Source organism: Sorex fumeus, unplaced genomic scaffold, assembly GCF_029834395.1.
Source record: "Sorex fumeus unplaced genomic scaffold, SorFum_2.1 ptg000078l, whole genome shotgun sequence".
NCBI lineage: Eukaryota > Metazoa > Chordata > Mammalia > Eulipotyphla > Soricidae > Sorex > Sorex fumeus.
In genome coordinates, this window is record NW_026606135.1 from 5,301,468 (window position 1) to 5,317,527 (window position 16,060).

The 16,060-nt window shown below is 48.0% G+C and overlaps 1 protein-coding gene across 3 annotated transcripts in view; it reads left to right on the top strand.

The window, feature by feature from the left end:
• The window catches only part of CHAT (choline O-acetyltransferase), a 60,783-nt gene that overhangs the window by 34,064 nt on the left and 10,659 nt on the right, over window positions 1-16,060 (top strand). For all 3 annotated transcript variants that reach the window (XM_056130459.1, XM_056130458.1, XM_056130457.1), the window contains exons 8-11: window positions 6,040-6,209; window positions 9,621-9,721; window positions 9,965-10,093; window positions 12,751-12,873. In XM_056130459.1, the coding sequence (XP_055986434.1) occupies window positions 6,040-6,209; window positions 9,621-9,721; window positions 9,965-10,093; window positions 12,751-12,873 (523 nt within the window). The remainder of the gene's footprint in view (window positions 1-6,039; window positions 6,210-9,620; window positions 9,722-9,964; window positions 10,094-12,750; window positions 12,874-16,060) is intronic.

Sequence of the window (16,060 nt, forward strand, 5' to 3'; positions counted from 1 at the left end):
TATAATTTTGAAACTTGATCAGGCTTTTTTCTCCTAAATTTAATATGATTTTAAAAACTCCAAAAAAGAATTAAAATGTACTTAATAAGATTTTTGCTCTTTATGTTTCTCCTTATTCTTTCTTGATATTCTAATGTTCCACATTTTATGATTTTTTTAATTCCTAGGTAGCTCTTTTTCACCATTCTTTTTCAGTAACTTTGTTAGAGACAAATTAGCTTTTCCTTATCTGAAAATGTTTCCCACTTTTTTCTCTGAAAGATACTTTTGCTGGATATAGAAGTTTGAATTTTTTTTGAGCACCTAAGGAAAAAAATTATGTTACATCCTAGTAACCTTTATGAGTTTTGATGAAAATAAGTTTCAATTAAAATTATTTTTCCCCTAGGTGAAATGCCAGTTATCTCTGTCTTCAAGATTTTTTTCTTTGTCTTCAATCTTCAACAGTTTGACTATATTTTGTTGTGGATTTTTTGCATTTATCCTATTTGGGATTAACTGAATTTACTGAGTCATTAAGTTTATACTTTCTGCAAATATAGGTTGTTTTCATCAATTATTCTGCTGAGTATTTTTCTGTCCTGGCTTCTTTTCCATTCTTCTGGGAGCTCTGGTGACATAACTGTTAAAACATTTTGTCCCACAGACTCCTTAGTCTTTGTCTATTTTTTTAAAATATATTTTCCTTCGGTTATTCAAGTTGGCTAGTTTATATGGTTTCATCTGTAAATTTACTAATTATTTTCTCTATCCCATACATTCTGATGTTGGGTGCATCCTGTGAGTTTCTTTTTTTGTTTTGTTTTGGTCACACTCAGTGGTGCTCAGGGCTTACTCCTATCTCTGCACTCAGGGTTCACTCCTAGTGGACTCAGAGGACCATATGGGGTGTTGGGGATCAAACCTGTATCAGCCGTATGCAAGGCAAGTGCCCCACCCACTGTACTACTGCTCTGGCCTTCGTCTGAGTTCCTTATGCTATCATATTTTTCTCTTCTAAAATTTATGTTCGATTATCTTTCTTTTTGCTGACACTTTCTGGGGTTTCTAAAATTTATTTCAAATGCATCAATAACTAATTATTAAAGCATTTTATGATGACTGAATATATAATTGTAACATTTCTATAATGTCTTACTGATATCTACTAATTTCCCTGACTGTAGGTATGATTAATTTTCTATTAAAACCTGTCTATATTATGAGACTTTGGGGCTTATTTATTTGTTTTTGGTTTTCTTTGGAGGTCACATTCAGTGCTCAGGGCTTACTCCTGATTCTGTACTCAGAGATTACTCCTGGCAGGCTTAGGAGACCATATGGAGTGCCAAAGATTAAACCCAGTTGACAGCATGGAGGCAAGCACCCTGCGTATTGGGCTGTCACTCTGGCCCCTCTGGGGCTTATTTAAGTTTTGTTTTAACTGATTTTTTCTGACACTGCTCTGAAACTGCGGGCACTGAAGAGAAAGGGGTTTGGTACTTCCAGTTGCAACCAAGTGGGAATAGATGTCCTGGTTCCTCGTGTAGCCTATATTGACACCCCCAAGAGAAGATGTCCATGTTACTGAAGGTGGAAGATGGGAATTCAAGCTCACCTCATAGTCCCTGCTAATGCCAAATTAGGGAGGCAACTGGCATGGTATTTATTGCCCAGAAGTTATGAAAGTTCCAACTTCCTTCTAAGACCACCCCTTCCTTAATACCAGAAGTTAAGATGATTCATCTCAGACTGGTGATGAGAGAAGTTTAGGCTCTCCACTTGGTCTATGTTGGCCAGGGGCAAGGTTATTAGCCAAAGATGGTCTGTCTTGCTATTCTGCCTCACACCTGGTTCTTCAGCTAAAGAGAGCAAGCTTTTGTTGGGAATTTTTTTGTATTTCTGGTTATATGAATTCCAAATATGATGTATTTAGGTGAAAGAAGGCCCAATGCACTTATTTTTTAGGGATGCCATAACAGAATACCAGAGACTGGGTGAATGAAGCAATGAAACAAAAAATTTCTCAGTTCTGGAGGCTGAAAGTGCAAAATACAGATGCTGGCAGGGTTTTTTTTTTTTTTCAAATGCGATAGCACAGCGGTAGGGCGTTTGCCTTGCACGCAGCCAACATGGCCGACCAGAGTTCAATTCCTTCGCCCCTCTCGGAGAGCCCGGCAAGCTACCATGAGTATCTCGCCCGCACAGCAGAGCCTGGCAAGCTCCCTGTGATGTATTCGATATGCCAAACACAGTTACAACAAAGTCTCCAATGGAGACGTTACTGGGCCTGCTCAAGCAAATCGATGAACAACGGGAGGACAGTGGTTGATTGACAGTGATTGATTTTTTTTTTCATTTGAATCACTGTGAGATAGACCCTTACAAAGGGTCTGTTCGTAATGGTTACCCATTAAGCTGTTCGTGATTAGGTGTCAGTTATAGGCAGGGTTGTTTTCTGCTGAGACCTTTCTCCCTAGTTTACCAGATTGACTGACTCTCACATGATCTTTCCTCTGTACGCATGATCTCTGTTATCATTTCCTCTTTTTATAAGGACAACAGTTGTGTTGGTTTAATAAGACTCCTTTTTTTTTTCTTTTTGGGTCACACCTGGCGATGCACAGGGGTTACTCCTAGCTCTGCACTCAGGAGTTACTCCTGGCAGTGCTCAGGGGACCATATGGGATGCTGGGAATCGAACCTGGGTCGGCCGCGTGCAAGGCAAATGCCCTACCCGCTGTGCTATCTCTCCAGCCCCAAGACTCCTTCTTTATAGTCTTATTTTAGCTTAATTATCTCTTTGTAGGTCTGATCTTTGAATACAGTCACACCAGGAGCTAGAACTTCAATATACAAATTTTAGGAGGCAAGAGCAGAACACAATTCAATCTTTATTAAGCAGGGAACCCATCATCATCTTTGAATCCTGAGGTCCCTAGTTCTGCCTTCTCTTTTACTCTTTCATAATCTTCTTCTGTTTGTTTTAAATACAAAGCCCAGGGTTTTCAGTGAGGAGAAAGGAAGTCCAGATGATCTTTCTGGGAGTAGAAATCCCTGTCTCTTGAGCTCTTTAGAAGAGGAAGAAGAGTGGAGGTTCTCATTTACAAGAGCCAGGCTTCATTGAACAAGAAACACTTTTGTTGGAGTACTTAAGTCTCTTGGGACCAAGACCCTAATGATTACCCACTAAGCCAATGGTTTTTAACCTTTTGATATCTGTGGATGGCACAAGTGAGTGGATTGGTCATTGAAAGTTACTTTCACGAGCTAAAGAAGGGGCAAGAACATGGAATATATGATGCTGTAATTACTTCCCCAAAGGAGATAAGATTCCTCCATCTGAGAAAAACAGAGGGGATTGACACATGTCTAGAGACTCTAAGCCTCTGAGAAAAGGCCTCCACCCTTGGATCATGTATAGGAGAACAGCAGGGCAATTTTTAAAAATCAAACTCCAGCCAGCTGTCTGGGAAGGAGATCAGAGAAGGCAAGTGTCAGAAGTCTGTGTTTGTCTGGGTCTGTGTGTATGCATAGGTGAGTGGGCGCGTGTGCTGGGGATCAGCCCCTGAAGCTTCTCCAGCGCTCCTTTGACAGGGATGCTGTGTTGCTCTCACCCTCACTCAGCTCAATCAGGTTGTTAAGCTCTCAACCCCTCTCAACAGAAGCTCCAGGGCTCTCCATGGCCTTGTAGCCTCTGGGATGTCTGCAGTTCCCCTGGTGGGGGTGGTGGAGCAAGCTCCTCCTATTTTTCAATTCCGGCTTCTCACTATTAAGCAGGGACTCCTTGAGGAAGATTGATTTGCCACATTAAACGAGCCGCCATGGTGCTCGATGAGGATGTCACAAGACAAACGGCTCCTGCCTGCCTGCAGCCCACCGCCCCGTGTTTCCATTAGATTGGGGCCAGAGTCCTGGTGGATAGATTTGGGGGTAGTTCATTTTCTGCCTTACACGATAAACTTGTCAGCATTTGACCGATCAGCATCTCGGATGCCGGGAGTTCATTTGCAAGGCCACCTGGCATCCGGCTCTGCAGACCTGCTCCCATTTCATTCTGTCTAATGAGCCAGCACCTGGTTTCTGGTGGTTGGTGCTGAGCTCTGAGTCCCTAAGCAACCTGCACCAGTGATGGCTCAGGCCCTCCTTGTGGGGGTCCCCCGCAGCTTGGAGGTGGCTAGAATTTTTAATATCCAGAAATTATGTTTTCTTGGCTACCCCACAGAGAAGGTCTGTGTCAGACCTCCTTCTCTCCTGTCCTCTTGACTGTCCTGTTGACCCTGGGACTATTTCTGAGGAAACCCTGATGGCGACAGATACCAAGCCAAAGCTCAAGGGGCTCACTAAGGCGTGGTCACTGGGGCCAAGGTGTGTGGTATTTGGGCTGCCCTTGGCTGGCAGACCCTGGCCCAAGCAGACAGACATCCTAAACTCCAAATCGCCCTCTGCCTTCAGTGGTTCTCTGCTGTTGCTAGATTCCTCACATTTCCAAATCCGCCATGTATGGCCCATTAGCACTGGAATCAGATCCCTGGAATGAGGACCAGCATCCATCATTACTGGGGGTTTTGGGAATTTGAGGTTGCCATCATAGCCGGGGAGAAAGTAGAAAGAAAGCAAAGAGTACATGCCAGTTATCTTTGAGGAGTTTTCTTGGAAGCTGTCTAATAGTATTTTAGATCTTATTGGCAGAATTTAGACATGTTTACCTCTGCCTATAACGGAGCCTGAAACTGTGACTTTGCTCGTGGCTGCTTGTGTGTAGAGCTAGAATCCACTCTTTCTTTGACAAAAGGGAGGATGGAGACTGGGATATGCAATAGCAATGTAGGCAACATAATGCCCCTTTGCTCCATATACCATGTACCTAATTTTTCTACACCTAGAACATTCTGAGGCAGGAGAAGAGAATGTTTGTTCTTCTCTTCTCCTGACCTTCTCATGAAAGGTCACCCAGAACTTCATTCTGTGACAGCATCCAGCCCAGAGGTCAGGGTCTCTGGGTGATGGATAACCCTCACTGTTAGGCCCTGAACCCTGGCGTGATGGAAGAGAATGAATTAAATCACCACAGTCAAGTCTCCTGGCTGGTGTGTTAATACAGCAGCAGCAGCTGTGGCCCCACCAGGTCCCACTGAGCAGGCTTTTGCCTCTTCCCTCCTTGGAGCAGCCTATCTGGCTGGCTCAGCTCTGTTCCAGGAAGCTCAGTCCATCATCCCCTGTGGAGAAGTCGAGCCCACTCGGTGACTCTCCTACCCACATTGATGGCTTTTCATCCTGATGATTCCAGGAGACAGCTCCAGTAGACTCCTCGGGATAAAGGTTGAGGCAGCCTGGCTTCCTACCTGTCCTCTGCATCAAACGGCAGCTGGGGATGTGGGTGAGGAAGACCAGCATCCTTGCTTCTTTTCTCCAGATTTTCTTAACTATAAATACTTTCAGCAACTGGGGCCAGGGAGAGACCTCCGTGGCTAGAGCTCAGGCTTGGCATATGGGAGACTGGTTCGATCCTCAGTACCACCTAAGCATCTCTCAGAAGAACCGCAGAGCACAGAGCAAGCCCTGATCCTTGCCAGGTGTAGCCCTTCAAACACAAATGACAAAAAATCCTAGTTCAAGACAAATAAAAATACCTACTTGCCAGTTGTGGTTTGAGGGGTGTTAGAGCAGGGTGCGGTTGCATGGGAGAATTGGAGCTTCTCCTCTGGTTTGGGCGGACCTGGAAGTTCTAATGGCCCAGGAGAAGTTTCTACGCCAACCTCCTTTTTTCCTCAAAGGCAGGACCAGTGTACAAGTGAGCACACACCTGGGGTAAAACTGCCCACAGCCGAGGGCAGCTACATACTTGCAGAGACCTTGAGGGCAGAGGGCCCTATGGTCATCCAGAGGCTCAGGACAGTCTGGCTGACTTCACAGCCCAAGCCCAGGATTGGAGGGAGAGATCAGGACTGGCTTCACATCTGGATGTCTGTGTGGGTGCCTGCAGTGCGGGACTGTGGCGGGGAGCCCACCCCATCCAGGGCAGGGCAGGTGCCAAGGCCTCGCTTGCCTGCCCCGTAGACTCCACCAACCGGGACTCGCTGGACATGATCGAGCGCTGCATCTGCCTGGTGTGCCTGGACGGCCCAGGAGGCGTGGATCTCAGTCACACCAACAGGGCACTCCAGCTCCTGCACGGAGGAGGCTGCAGCAAGAATGGGGCAAACCGCTGGTACGACAAGTCCCTGCAGGTAAGAATCTGTGGGACCCCGTGCTTGGTTCCAGCAGGTTCACTCACTCGCTGACCTCTGATGACCACTGGCTGCAACTGGGGTGGAAGCGGTAGAAATTGCTGGCGATGTGCCCTGGGGTACCACTGATTTGGCGTCTCAAAAGCAAGTGGTCAGCCCTGTATCAAGCTTTGGAGCCTTCTTCTAGCCTGTACTGGCCATGTGTGTGTGTGGGGGTGTGGTGGTCAGGGTCAGATCTGGGGTTCATTTCCCATTTCCCATCACATTGTGAGCCAGGGACGCTCACTGACAACTCCTCAACAGTGACAATCAGTGATGCTTGCCCAGTGGCATCAGCATCTTTGAAAAGGACTTTTTTTTTTAATTTTGGTGTTTATGGCCACATCTGTCTGAAGGCAAAGCCCACTTCTGGCTCTGTGCTCACTGCTCATTCTTGGTCTGCACTTGGGAATCATTCCTTACACTGTGTAGGGAACCAGAAGTGGTGCTGGGGATCAGATCAAACTGGGTCGGCTGCATGCAAAGCCAGCACCTCACTTCTACTACTCTCTTTCTTCAGGGCACTGTGCCCTGATTGTGAGGACACACTCCCCTCATCCCAAAGAGGCTCAGACAGCCCATCATCAAAATGAACCAAGACAGTGAATTTGGTACTCGTTTGCATGACATCAGCCTAAAGTACTGATGTAGATGGGGGTGAAGCCACGATCCCCTCATTCCATCCCTTCATCCTGCCTTCCTCACATGGCTGTGCTGACTCTGCTCCAGTCTGTCGGGAGAATCACAGTTTTCACCACAGCCGGATGCTGCAGCTGCCAAGCCCTCTCCGTGCTCCAGTTCAGCACCATCACATTGATGAGTATTTTCTAGGCAGTGCCTCGTTTTTCTCGTTTTCCGTCTCCTGTGTTCAGCAGGTTATCCTTTCCATCGGTTTGCATATTGATTCTGCTATTGCTCATGAGTGCTCTGCTGCTGCGCTGGCTGTTTTTGCCTCCACCGTGACACTAATGGCGTGTAATCTTTCACGGAGCAGCAGCAGGATTGAAATGATCTCATGGAGATGCAGAACCTGCAGCCTAACAAGGCTTGGTCGTGGTTTTTGCAAAGCTCCCTACCCCCCCCCCCCTTCTTTCTGTGACACAGGCAGGTAGACACTAATATGTGAGCACGCCCACCTCTCCCGCTCCTGCCACACCATGCCTGGCTTTTTGCAAGTAGCACAGATTGTTGGGTGAACTTCAGAATCCAGAGGCCCTGTGGACCCGAATAAAGAGGATCAGAGTTTATCTCAGAGCAGAGAGGCAGGGGACTCTGCCGGAGGAGAGGAAGGAGTTTGGGAGGGATGAATTTTAAGAGAAAGTCTATGGGAAATTATTTTGGAAAAATGGGTATAAAGGACTCAAAGGAATAGAATGAATGCCTTGCATGCTCAAGACCCCAAGTTCGGTCCCCAACACTGTCTGGCCTGTAAAGCATTTCCAGGTATATCTGCTGGACTTGAGCAAACACTAAACCATCAGGTCCACCCTGTTAGGCTTGACATAAAACCCTGGGACTCTGAGCACTGCTGGGAAGGCCCTTCCCCTGGCCAAAAAAAAAAAAATAGCAAGACAGGAATGGAGTCAAGATACAGGCAACTGGACCAAGAGATAGTACAGCAGGTGAGGCACTTGCTTTGCATGTGGACATCCTGGCTTCAAATCCTCATCACCACATAGGGTCCCCAAGTCCTGCCAGATATTATCTCTGGGTGCAGAGCCAAAAGTACACCCTGAGCACCACCAGAGGTGGTATAGTCCCCCCAGAAGAGATTCAGATAACTAGAACTCTATGGGAGAGGTGTGGGGAGATGTGTAGAGTGTTGCCTCAGATGTGTGTGTGTGTGTGTGTGTGTGTGTGTGTGTATTTGGTCACCTGGGAGGGGTGTCAGCGAAACTTTCAGATTAGGACTTTTTTTATTGACTTGGGACTTTACTGGCATCTCTTGGGCATGATGCTGTGCTGACCTAGGCTAATAGCGAGCCCCATTTTACTCAGGCTGCACTTTAAGAATCAGGTCTAAGAGTTGGGGAGATGGCTTAAGTGGATGGAGAATGTGTCTGGAATGCTTAGACCCCATTTTTGATTCTTGGCATCACATGGTTCTACAAGTACCACTTGGGCAGTCCCAGGGTCCTCTAAGCACTGCTTAGGAGAACAAAAACAACCAAACATGAAGAATCACATCCCATCCTACTGAGATGTTCTTCTAGTCCTTTGGTGCTCTATGTCCCTTCCGGGGCAGCTACATACTACAGTCTTAGTAAAGGAACGATAAAGATAGTGAGAAGTCTCCAGGGCTCCCATTGCCTTTCATATCGCTTCTCGTTGGTTTTCATACCAATCCTGTAAACTGGACCTTATTGAACGCTTTTAAATTCAAACTGAGAGCAAACTGCAGCCAGAGAGTGGAAGCATCTGTTGGAAGCTCTCCCAGCTAGCAGGTGGCAACAGTGAAGCGTGAAGCCGGGTCTCTGGCTGGAGAGCAGTCCTACGCCTTTGCCTTCACTCACAGCGAATTTTATTTCTCCCTGGGAATCTGCTCACCATCCAAATGGGATAGCCACCTTGCATTTGTTTGTTCAACAGAGTAATTGAACGCCCACTATGAATGCACATGACTCTAAATCCTGGGCACGAGGCCAACAATTTCCAAACATACAGGGTCTAGGAGATATGGCCACACAAGACAGTACTAGATGGTGGTCCTAATTTGAGCCCTGAAAGGGACAGGGAATGGGGGTGGGTAACAGATTCATATCAAAGCTGCCCACCTGTGGACCCCAGCCTGTGGACAGCATGTACCATATTTGTGCAAGTTCTCAGGAAACACTGGGCTGTTTCAGCCAGGGAACTTTGGGCTTGTCCACCATCACTTCCCAGAGCTTTTCTGGGAAGGGGATGGCACCGTTGAAAACTACTTAGATTCCATAGTCTGGGGCCTTGGTAAATGCAGCACTCTTTTTTTAAAATTTTTATTAGTGAAACACCATGAGGTACAGTTGTAGATTTACAAATTTTTCTGCTTGGGTTTCAATTATACAATGATCAAATACCCATTCCTCCACCAGTGCCCGTTTTCCACCACCATGGATCCCAATATTCCTCCCACACCCATCCCCCCCCTTCCCACCCTGCCTCTATGGCAGGGCATTCCCTTTTGTTCTCTCTCCTTTTGGGTGTTGTGGTCTGCAAAAGAGGCATTGAGTGGCAATCATGTTCAGTCCAAATGCAGTACTCTTTACAGATGGGATTAAGCTTTGGTGCCCTGAGAGAAGAGGACCCTGGGGGAGGCAAGGGAGGAGGCGTGGACTGGAGACAAGGGGCTGGCTGCAATGCTGCTTCTCCCAGATGTTCCCTCTTTCTCTGCAGTTTGTGGTGGGCCGAGATGGCACATGTGGAGTGGTGTGTGAACACTCCCCATTCGATGGCATTGTCCTGGTGCAGTGCACTGAACACCTGCTCAAGCATATGTGAGTCCATCAGCGGGGCCCTCCCCACCAAAGCCAGACTGCACAGTGGATGCCAGGCCCGGCCAGAAAAGTGGGATGGCCACTGGGGGTCAGGGGTTGGGGTGGGGGTGATGCAACATTGAGAAAGTTCCTGCCAAAGATGGAGTATAAAAGCCACAGGGAGGATGTCCTCAGCTTTGCCCTAGAGGGAGGGACCAGGCCACAGGTTTGAGGTGGCCACAACTCCATTCACTGTGCCTCCAGGATGAAGAGCAGCAAGAAGCTGGTTCGAGCAGATTCAGTCAGTGAGTTACCAGCCCCCAGGAGGCTGAGGTGGAAGTGCTCCCCGGAAATTCAAGGCCTCTTAGCCTCCTCGGCGGAGAAACTTCAATGGTGAGGAGAAGTCCAAGTGTGTCCTTGAGGGTGGTGATTTGGGGGCGGGCTGGGGTGTCACCGACCCTGCCTGTCCTGGTTGATGGCACAGCCTGGCAAGTTCCAAAGACCACAGCTCCTCTTCCTCTCCTCACTCCCTGATGGAAATGTAGTCAAACAAAAGGGGAGCTGTAGCTCTGGGGAAATAACCTTGCCCAAGTGTCCCTCATTTCCATAAAATGCAAACATTGAGCTATTTCTTTTCCAAAGGTCTCACCTGACTGAGTCAAGGTGGGGAAATCCTTCTTGCCTTATGTGAGTTATATACAACTCGTTTGAATAGGTCATTTGAATCCAGGCTATTTCGATTTGCTGGACTTCACACTGCAGTTTGATAGGCGGGCATTCTTCTGGGCACAAGGGGCAGCCCAGGTCCTAACGGGACCCAGGCAGGAGGGGTGAAAGTCAGCTGCTTCAGTGGGCCAGTGTCGGCTCAGTGACAAGGTGCAGAGGAAGCCATAGGCTGGCAACTTGATATGCACCTTTGAAGTTCGTTTCCTTGTTGACTGAGTGACACAATTCGATTCATCTATTTGTTTGTTCATTCATAAATTCAACATGTGCTGAGCTCTGGTGAGCTCAAGCTCTGTGGGCATAGCCATGAATGTGTTCTGAGGCCTGCCCTGCATACTTGAGACTGGTCTAAATGCCCATAGCAGAACATTTATGATGCAGTCAGTGCCTGAACCTACAGAGGACAAGATGCTGAATTCTATGAGAGCATTGAAGGTGGTCTTTGCAATAAAAAAAAAAGGAGTTCTTGAAGATGAATAGGAGTCCATGGTACAGGCAGCCAGAGAGGCAGCAGGGCAGCTTGTTCCTTCTTGTCACTGTCACTGTCCTCCCATTGTTCATCGATTTGCTCGAGTGGGCCCAGTAACGTCTCCATTGTGACACTTGTTTCTGTGTTTGTCATATCAAATATGTCATGGGTAGCTTGTTGCCAGGCTTTGCCGTGTGGGCAAGATACTCTCGATAGCTTGCCGGGCTCTCCAAGAGGGGCAGAGAAATCGAACCTGGGTCAGGAGGATTGGCTGCATGCAAGGCAAATGCCCTACCCGCTGTGCTATCACTCCAGCCCTTGTTCCTTCTTGTATGGTTTTCTAAAGAATCCCAGGCCAGTTTGAAAAACAACAAATGAGAGAGTGGCCAGAGTTGGGGTACCGGAGGGAAGTGAGCACCCTACTGTGCAGAGTTGCACTGTCCTTTCCTAAAGAGGCTGATTGGGCAGCATCTTGTGGTGAGCCAGTTGTAGTCTGTGGGGATCAGGAGAGTGCAGGTGGGCAGGGCAGGGTGTGGCAGGCTCAGTTGCCAAGGATGAGGAGGATGAGGCCACCAAGATCTGTTGACACTTGACTGGCTTTTCTGAGGGAGTGACAGAGACCCTGGATATTCATCTTGAAAACGGTGTGATAGGGGCTGAAGCAATAGCACAGCAGGAAGGGCATTTGCCTTGCACATGGCCAACCCGGGTTCGATTCCCAGCATCCCATATGGTCCCCTGAGCACTGCCAGGGGTGATTCCTGAGTTCAGAGCCAGGAGTAACCCCTGTGCATTGTCAGGTGTGATCCAAAAAAGCAAATAAAAACAAAAGAAAAGAAAAAGAAAACGGTGTGATACTTGACCTTGGCCATTGTTGGAATAACCCATGAGCAGAATTGGTCGGTGAGCTGGTGAGTCCTGGGTAGAGGACCAAGACTGCTTTCTAGCAAGGACTCAAGCAGATGCTAGGTGATCACAGCTGATGCCAGCCGCCCCGCTCCTCACCCTGGAGGAAGGGAAGATCCAGGAGGGGCTTGGGGGTAGGGAAGCAGGAGCCACCCATGGAAGGGGGTCTAGGCAGGCAAGGCTGGGACATGCAGTTTCCAGGTGCTTCTGCCTTATCAGAAACTCTGGTTCAGCATGGACCAAGAGGAGCTGGTCCATCTGGAAGTAAAACTCATTCTGGAGGAGGGAGCTGGGAAATATGGAGCAGCTGGAGGGGCCAGGCGTCACACTCAGGCATCTCAGTGGAGACCCAGGGAATTTTTCTGTTCCTCTGACAGTGACTTGTGGGAGACTCAGGGAGTAGTTTCAAGGTCAAGCATGGCAACCAAGATCAGTGACGAGTCCCAGTCTTTTCCTCCCAAAGCACAAGGATGAGTCTGAGTAAGGAGACAGGTTTTCCAACCACCTGATAAACAGACATGAGAGGGGTTTGCTGACTCTGTCAGGATGCCCGGGATGCCAATAGAACCCAGGAACATCTGGATAGCCCTTCCCAGCGGCGCCAAATGAATGGCCTCTTTCTTCCATGCACAGCAGAGCTCACAGTTGTCCCTTGTAAGCAGTGCTCTTCCTGCCCAAGCAAAGACCCCAGGGGGCCCCAGGCCGCTCCCATGCACAAAGCAGGGCTGCCACCCTGCCCAGACAAGCCTAGTTATCAATTCCAAGTAACCCTGGTCTGTGTGCCCTCTGCCATTTCCTTACCACTTGTCTCATGGGGAGAGGGAGAGGTGTGAGCGGGAACTGAGTCCATCGTGAGCAGGAGGATCTAGATCAGCAACACAGTTAAACAAATGCTTGGGATGTGCCTCCAATTTTGCATTTTATAAGTGCTTCTTTTATTCTTCCACAGCATCGTGAAAAATCTTGACTTCATTGTTTATAAGTTTGACAGCTACGGGAAGACATTCATCAAGAAGCAGAAATGCAGCCCTGATGCCTTTATTCAGGTGGCGCTGCAGCTGACCTTCTACAGGTGAGCTGGAAGGTGTGCCAGAACATGATGCCGGGTCAGACAAGCACATGTCTAGACCCCAGGAGCTTCCCCAGTGGGGGAGCCTTTCCAGCCTGGAGAATGTGGGTGGCCAGGGAAGGCAGCAGGAGAGGAGTCACGTGACCTAGTCTCAGGGAGCGAATACAAATTGAGAAGCTGATCCACCTGGAAGTCAAACTCATTCTGGAGGAGGGAACTGGCAGTCAGAGGTGTGCCTGAGTGGGGGCCCGGAGCGCACAGAGGGATGCTGGGCATCCACATTTCCTCCCTGCATCCTGTACTTGACGTCGTTTAGGTTTGAAATAGCAGCGCTTCACTTCCCAAACAGAAAAACATAAAAGCAGCAGCCAGGCTCCGTGGACCAGGGATGTGGCTCAAGAGGTTGAGCACGTGCCTTACATAGGAGAGGCCCTGGGTTCAAGCCCCAACACTTTAGGGAGTAGCCTTGGTGAACCTTGAGCCCCTCCAGATGTTGAGCCCACCATAAAGGTAAAGGTAAAGGCCCTCCCGTTGATCGTCGATTTGCTCGAGCGGGCCCAGTAACGTCTCCATTGGAGACTTTGTTGTTACTGTGTCTGGCATATCGAATACTCTCGGTAGCTTGCCGGGCTCTCCGAGAGGGGCGGAGGAATCGAACTCGGGTCGGCCATGTTGGCCGCGTGTAAGGCGAACACCCTACCCGCTGTGCTATCGCTCCAGCCCACCATACACCAAAATAAACCAAGAGGCCCAGGCCTCCTCCTGCTGCTCCAGACTCTTGTAGGGCCTTATCGCTGTGGCTGTTTCCCTCCCTAGGGAAATGTAGCGAGGATCTCCCCAGTGAACCAAATGAGACATTTTGGAACTCAGCCTGATTTGTCCTCATCTCCCACATCCCTCTGTCAGATCTCCTCAGATCTCCTGAACCTCTCTCCTCCCTGCATTCCCGCTTCCAATGCAACTGACCCCTCCCAGGTCCACCCAGCTCAGGCTGAGTCACTGCCACTTGTTCCCAGGAGTCTCTGCTTCCATCCATGCCCACTGTCCTCCTGTCTTCATGGACCGCGAGTTTTGAAATATACAAATCAGAGGTCAACCATAGCACCTCTAACACTCTCCTTACAACAGCCTGCTTTTAGAAAAGCTGGCGAGAAAGGCCTTGCCCCGGGCCTGCCCTGCCCTAGATCACTCCTGCCTAAGACCTTCACTCTGCACCTGCCTCTGACCCTTACCACTAGTTCTCTCTACTCACATCTTTTCCTTTCTTATATATATATAATATATTATATATATGCACATATATATTCTTTTATATATCCTTTCACATATATCTCTTATACAAAACAAAAAACACTGTCCTCCCGTTGTTCATTGAGTTGCTCGAGTGGGCCCAGTAATGTCTCCATTAGAGACTTTGTTGTTACTGTGTTTGGCATATCGAATACATCACGGGTAGCTTGCCAAGCTCTGCCATGCAAGCGAGATACTCTCGGTAGCTTGCCGGGCTCTCCGAGAGGGGATATCTCTTATACATATAAAATTAAATATTACAATATATATCATATATATAAAATTATATCTATGTCTGTAATTTCTCCTTCCTTTCTCTTGATCGTATGCAATGACCAGGGCTTGCACACACCTTTTAGTTCTGCAGTGCTCACTGGGGCCTGCAGAGTTGGTTACAGTGCTCACTCACACCTAGGTACAGTGACTTAGAGTCAGCACATGTTATTATAGTGTTGGGGATCCCAGTGACAATATTGGTGGGATCACACTTGACATGGGGTGATGGTGGGATCAAACTTTCAACCTCCTTCATCCTGCCTGCAAGGCAGTTTCCGTTCCTCTGAGGTCGATGCAGACCCTGTTCTCCTTCTCATCCCTGGCAATTGTTATTCATATGAACAGTCTAGTTCATTGACTGTTGGCTTTGTTTCCCAGACTGTCCTCCCCTAAGTCTGACACCCTGGTTATCTTGCATAGCAGGTACAGAGTAGGCTCAGGAACTGAGAGCAGGTATATAATACATTATAAGAGTATTAGCCAGACTCCTGATCAAGCTGCTTAACAGCCGTAATCCCAGAGACTCAGGAACAAATCTTGGAACCCAGCAGGTTTTGGCAGAAATCCCTCCAGATTTATTTGTTAAAATTTCGGAATTTCAAAATCGCTTAGCCACAACTGCAGTCATGCGACGTCATATGTTATTTATAACCAGCAATAGAAAACAAATTGTCTACTGTTGCCTTTTTGGCAGATCAGAGTGTTGGGGTAAAATCGCAAATAATAATGGTGGGTCTTGTGTCAGAATATTGAATGTAAACAAAGTAAAGAGAGAGTAATGTAGAAATCATCTGCCCCACTCGTAGCGGGAGGGTGTGGGATGGGAGTATACTGGGGGGTTTTGGTGGTGGAGAATGGGCACTGGTGAAGGTATGGGTGTTTCATTGTATGACCGAGACTTAAACCCGAAAGCTTTGGAATTGATCTCACGGTGATTCAATAAATAAAATTATAAAAAATTAAAAAAAAATATTAGCCAAAGATGGCATGGCCATGTCTGGGGGTTTAAAAAAATCTCACTAATGGTAGCTCTATGATGAAGACAGGGTAAGAGCTGAAAGTAAGGTAGGGAGTCCATCCAGTCTTGTACGGGAGACTAAACCTAAAATACAAAAAGGAGGCTAGGAGAGATAGTACAGAAGATAAGGCACTTGCCTTGCAAGCCACTGACCCCAGGTCCATCCTTGGCACCCTCTGTGGTCCCTGAGCCCTACCAGAAGTGGTCCCTGAGCACAGAGAGAGGTGTAAGCCTTGAACACAGGGTGTGACCTAAATACACACATACACACAATTTTTTAATAAGATGCAAAATTGAGCTTCTTTGAGCCAAAGGCTGGTTCCTGCTGGTTCCAGTTGTCTAGAAGCCACCACTCATAACTGGTGTGAGCACCACCACCACCAGGGCCATTTGGGTTTGCTACATCTGGGTATCCTGACACTGGCAGGCGGCTGAAATTGGCCCTCATTTCAGGAACCTAATAAGCACTTCAGAGCCACATATCTAGAGTGGAAAGGGGCTGTGGAGCCTCCCAGGTCCCCTCCTCTACCCTCCAGTGACCTTAGCTGTCACTGGATGCAACCAGAAAAAGTGTGGCCATATCCTGGGCTCGCAGAATAGCCAGAA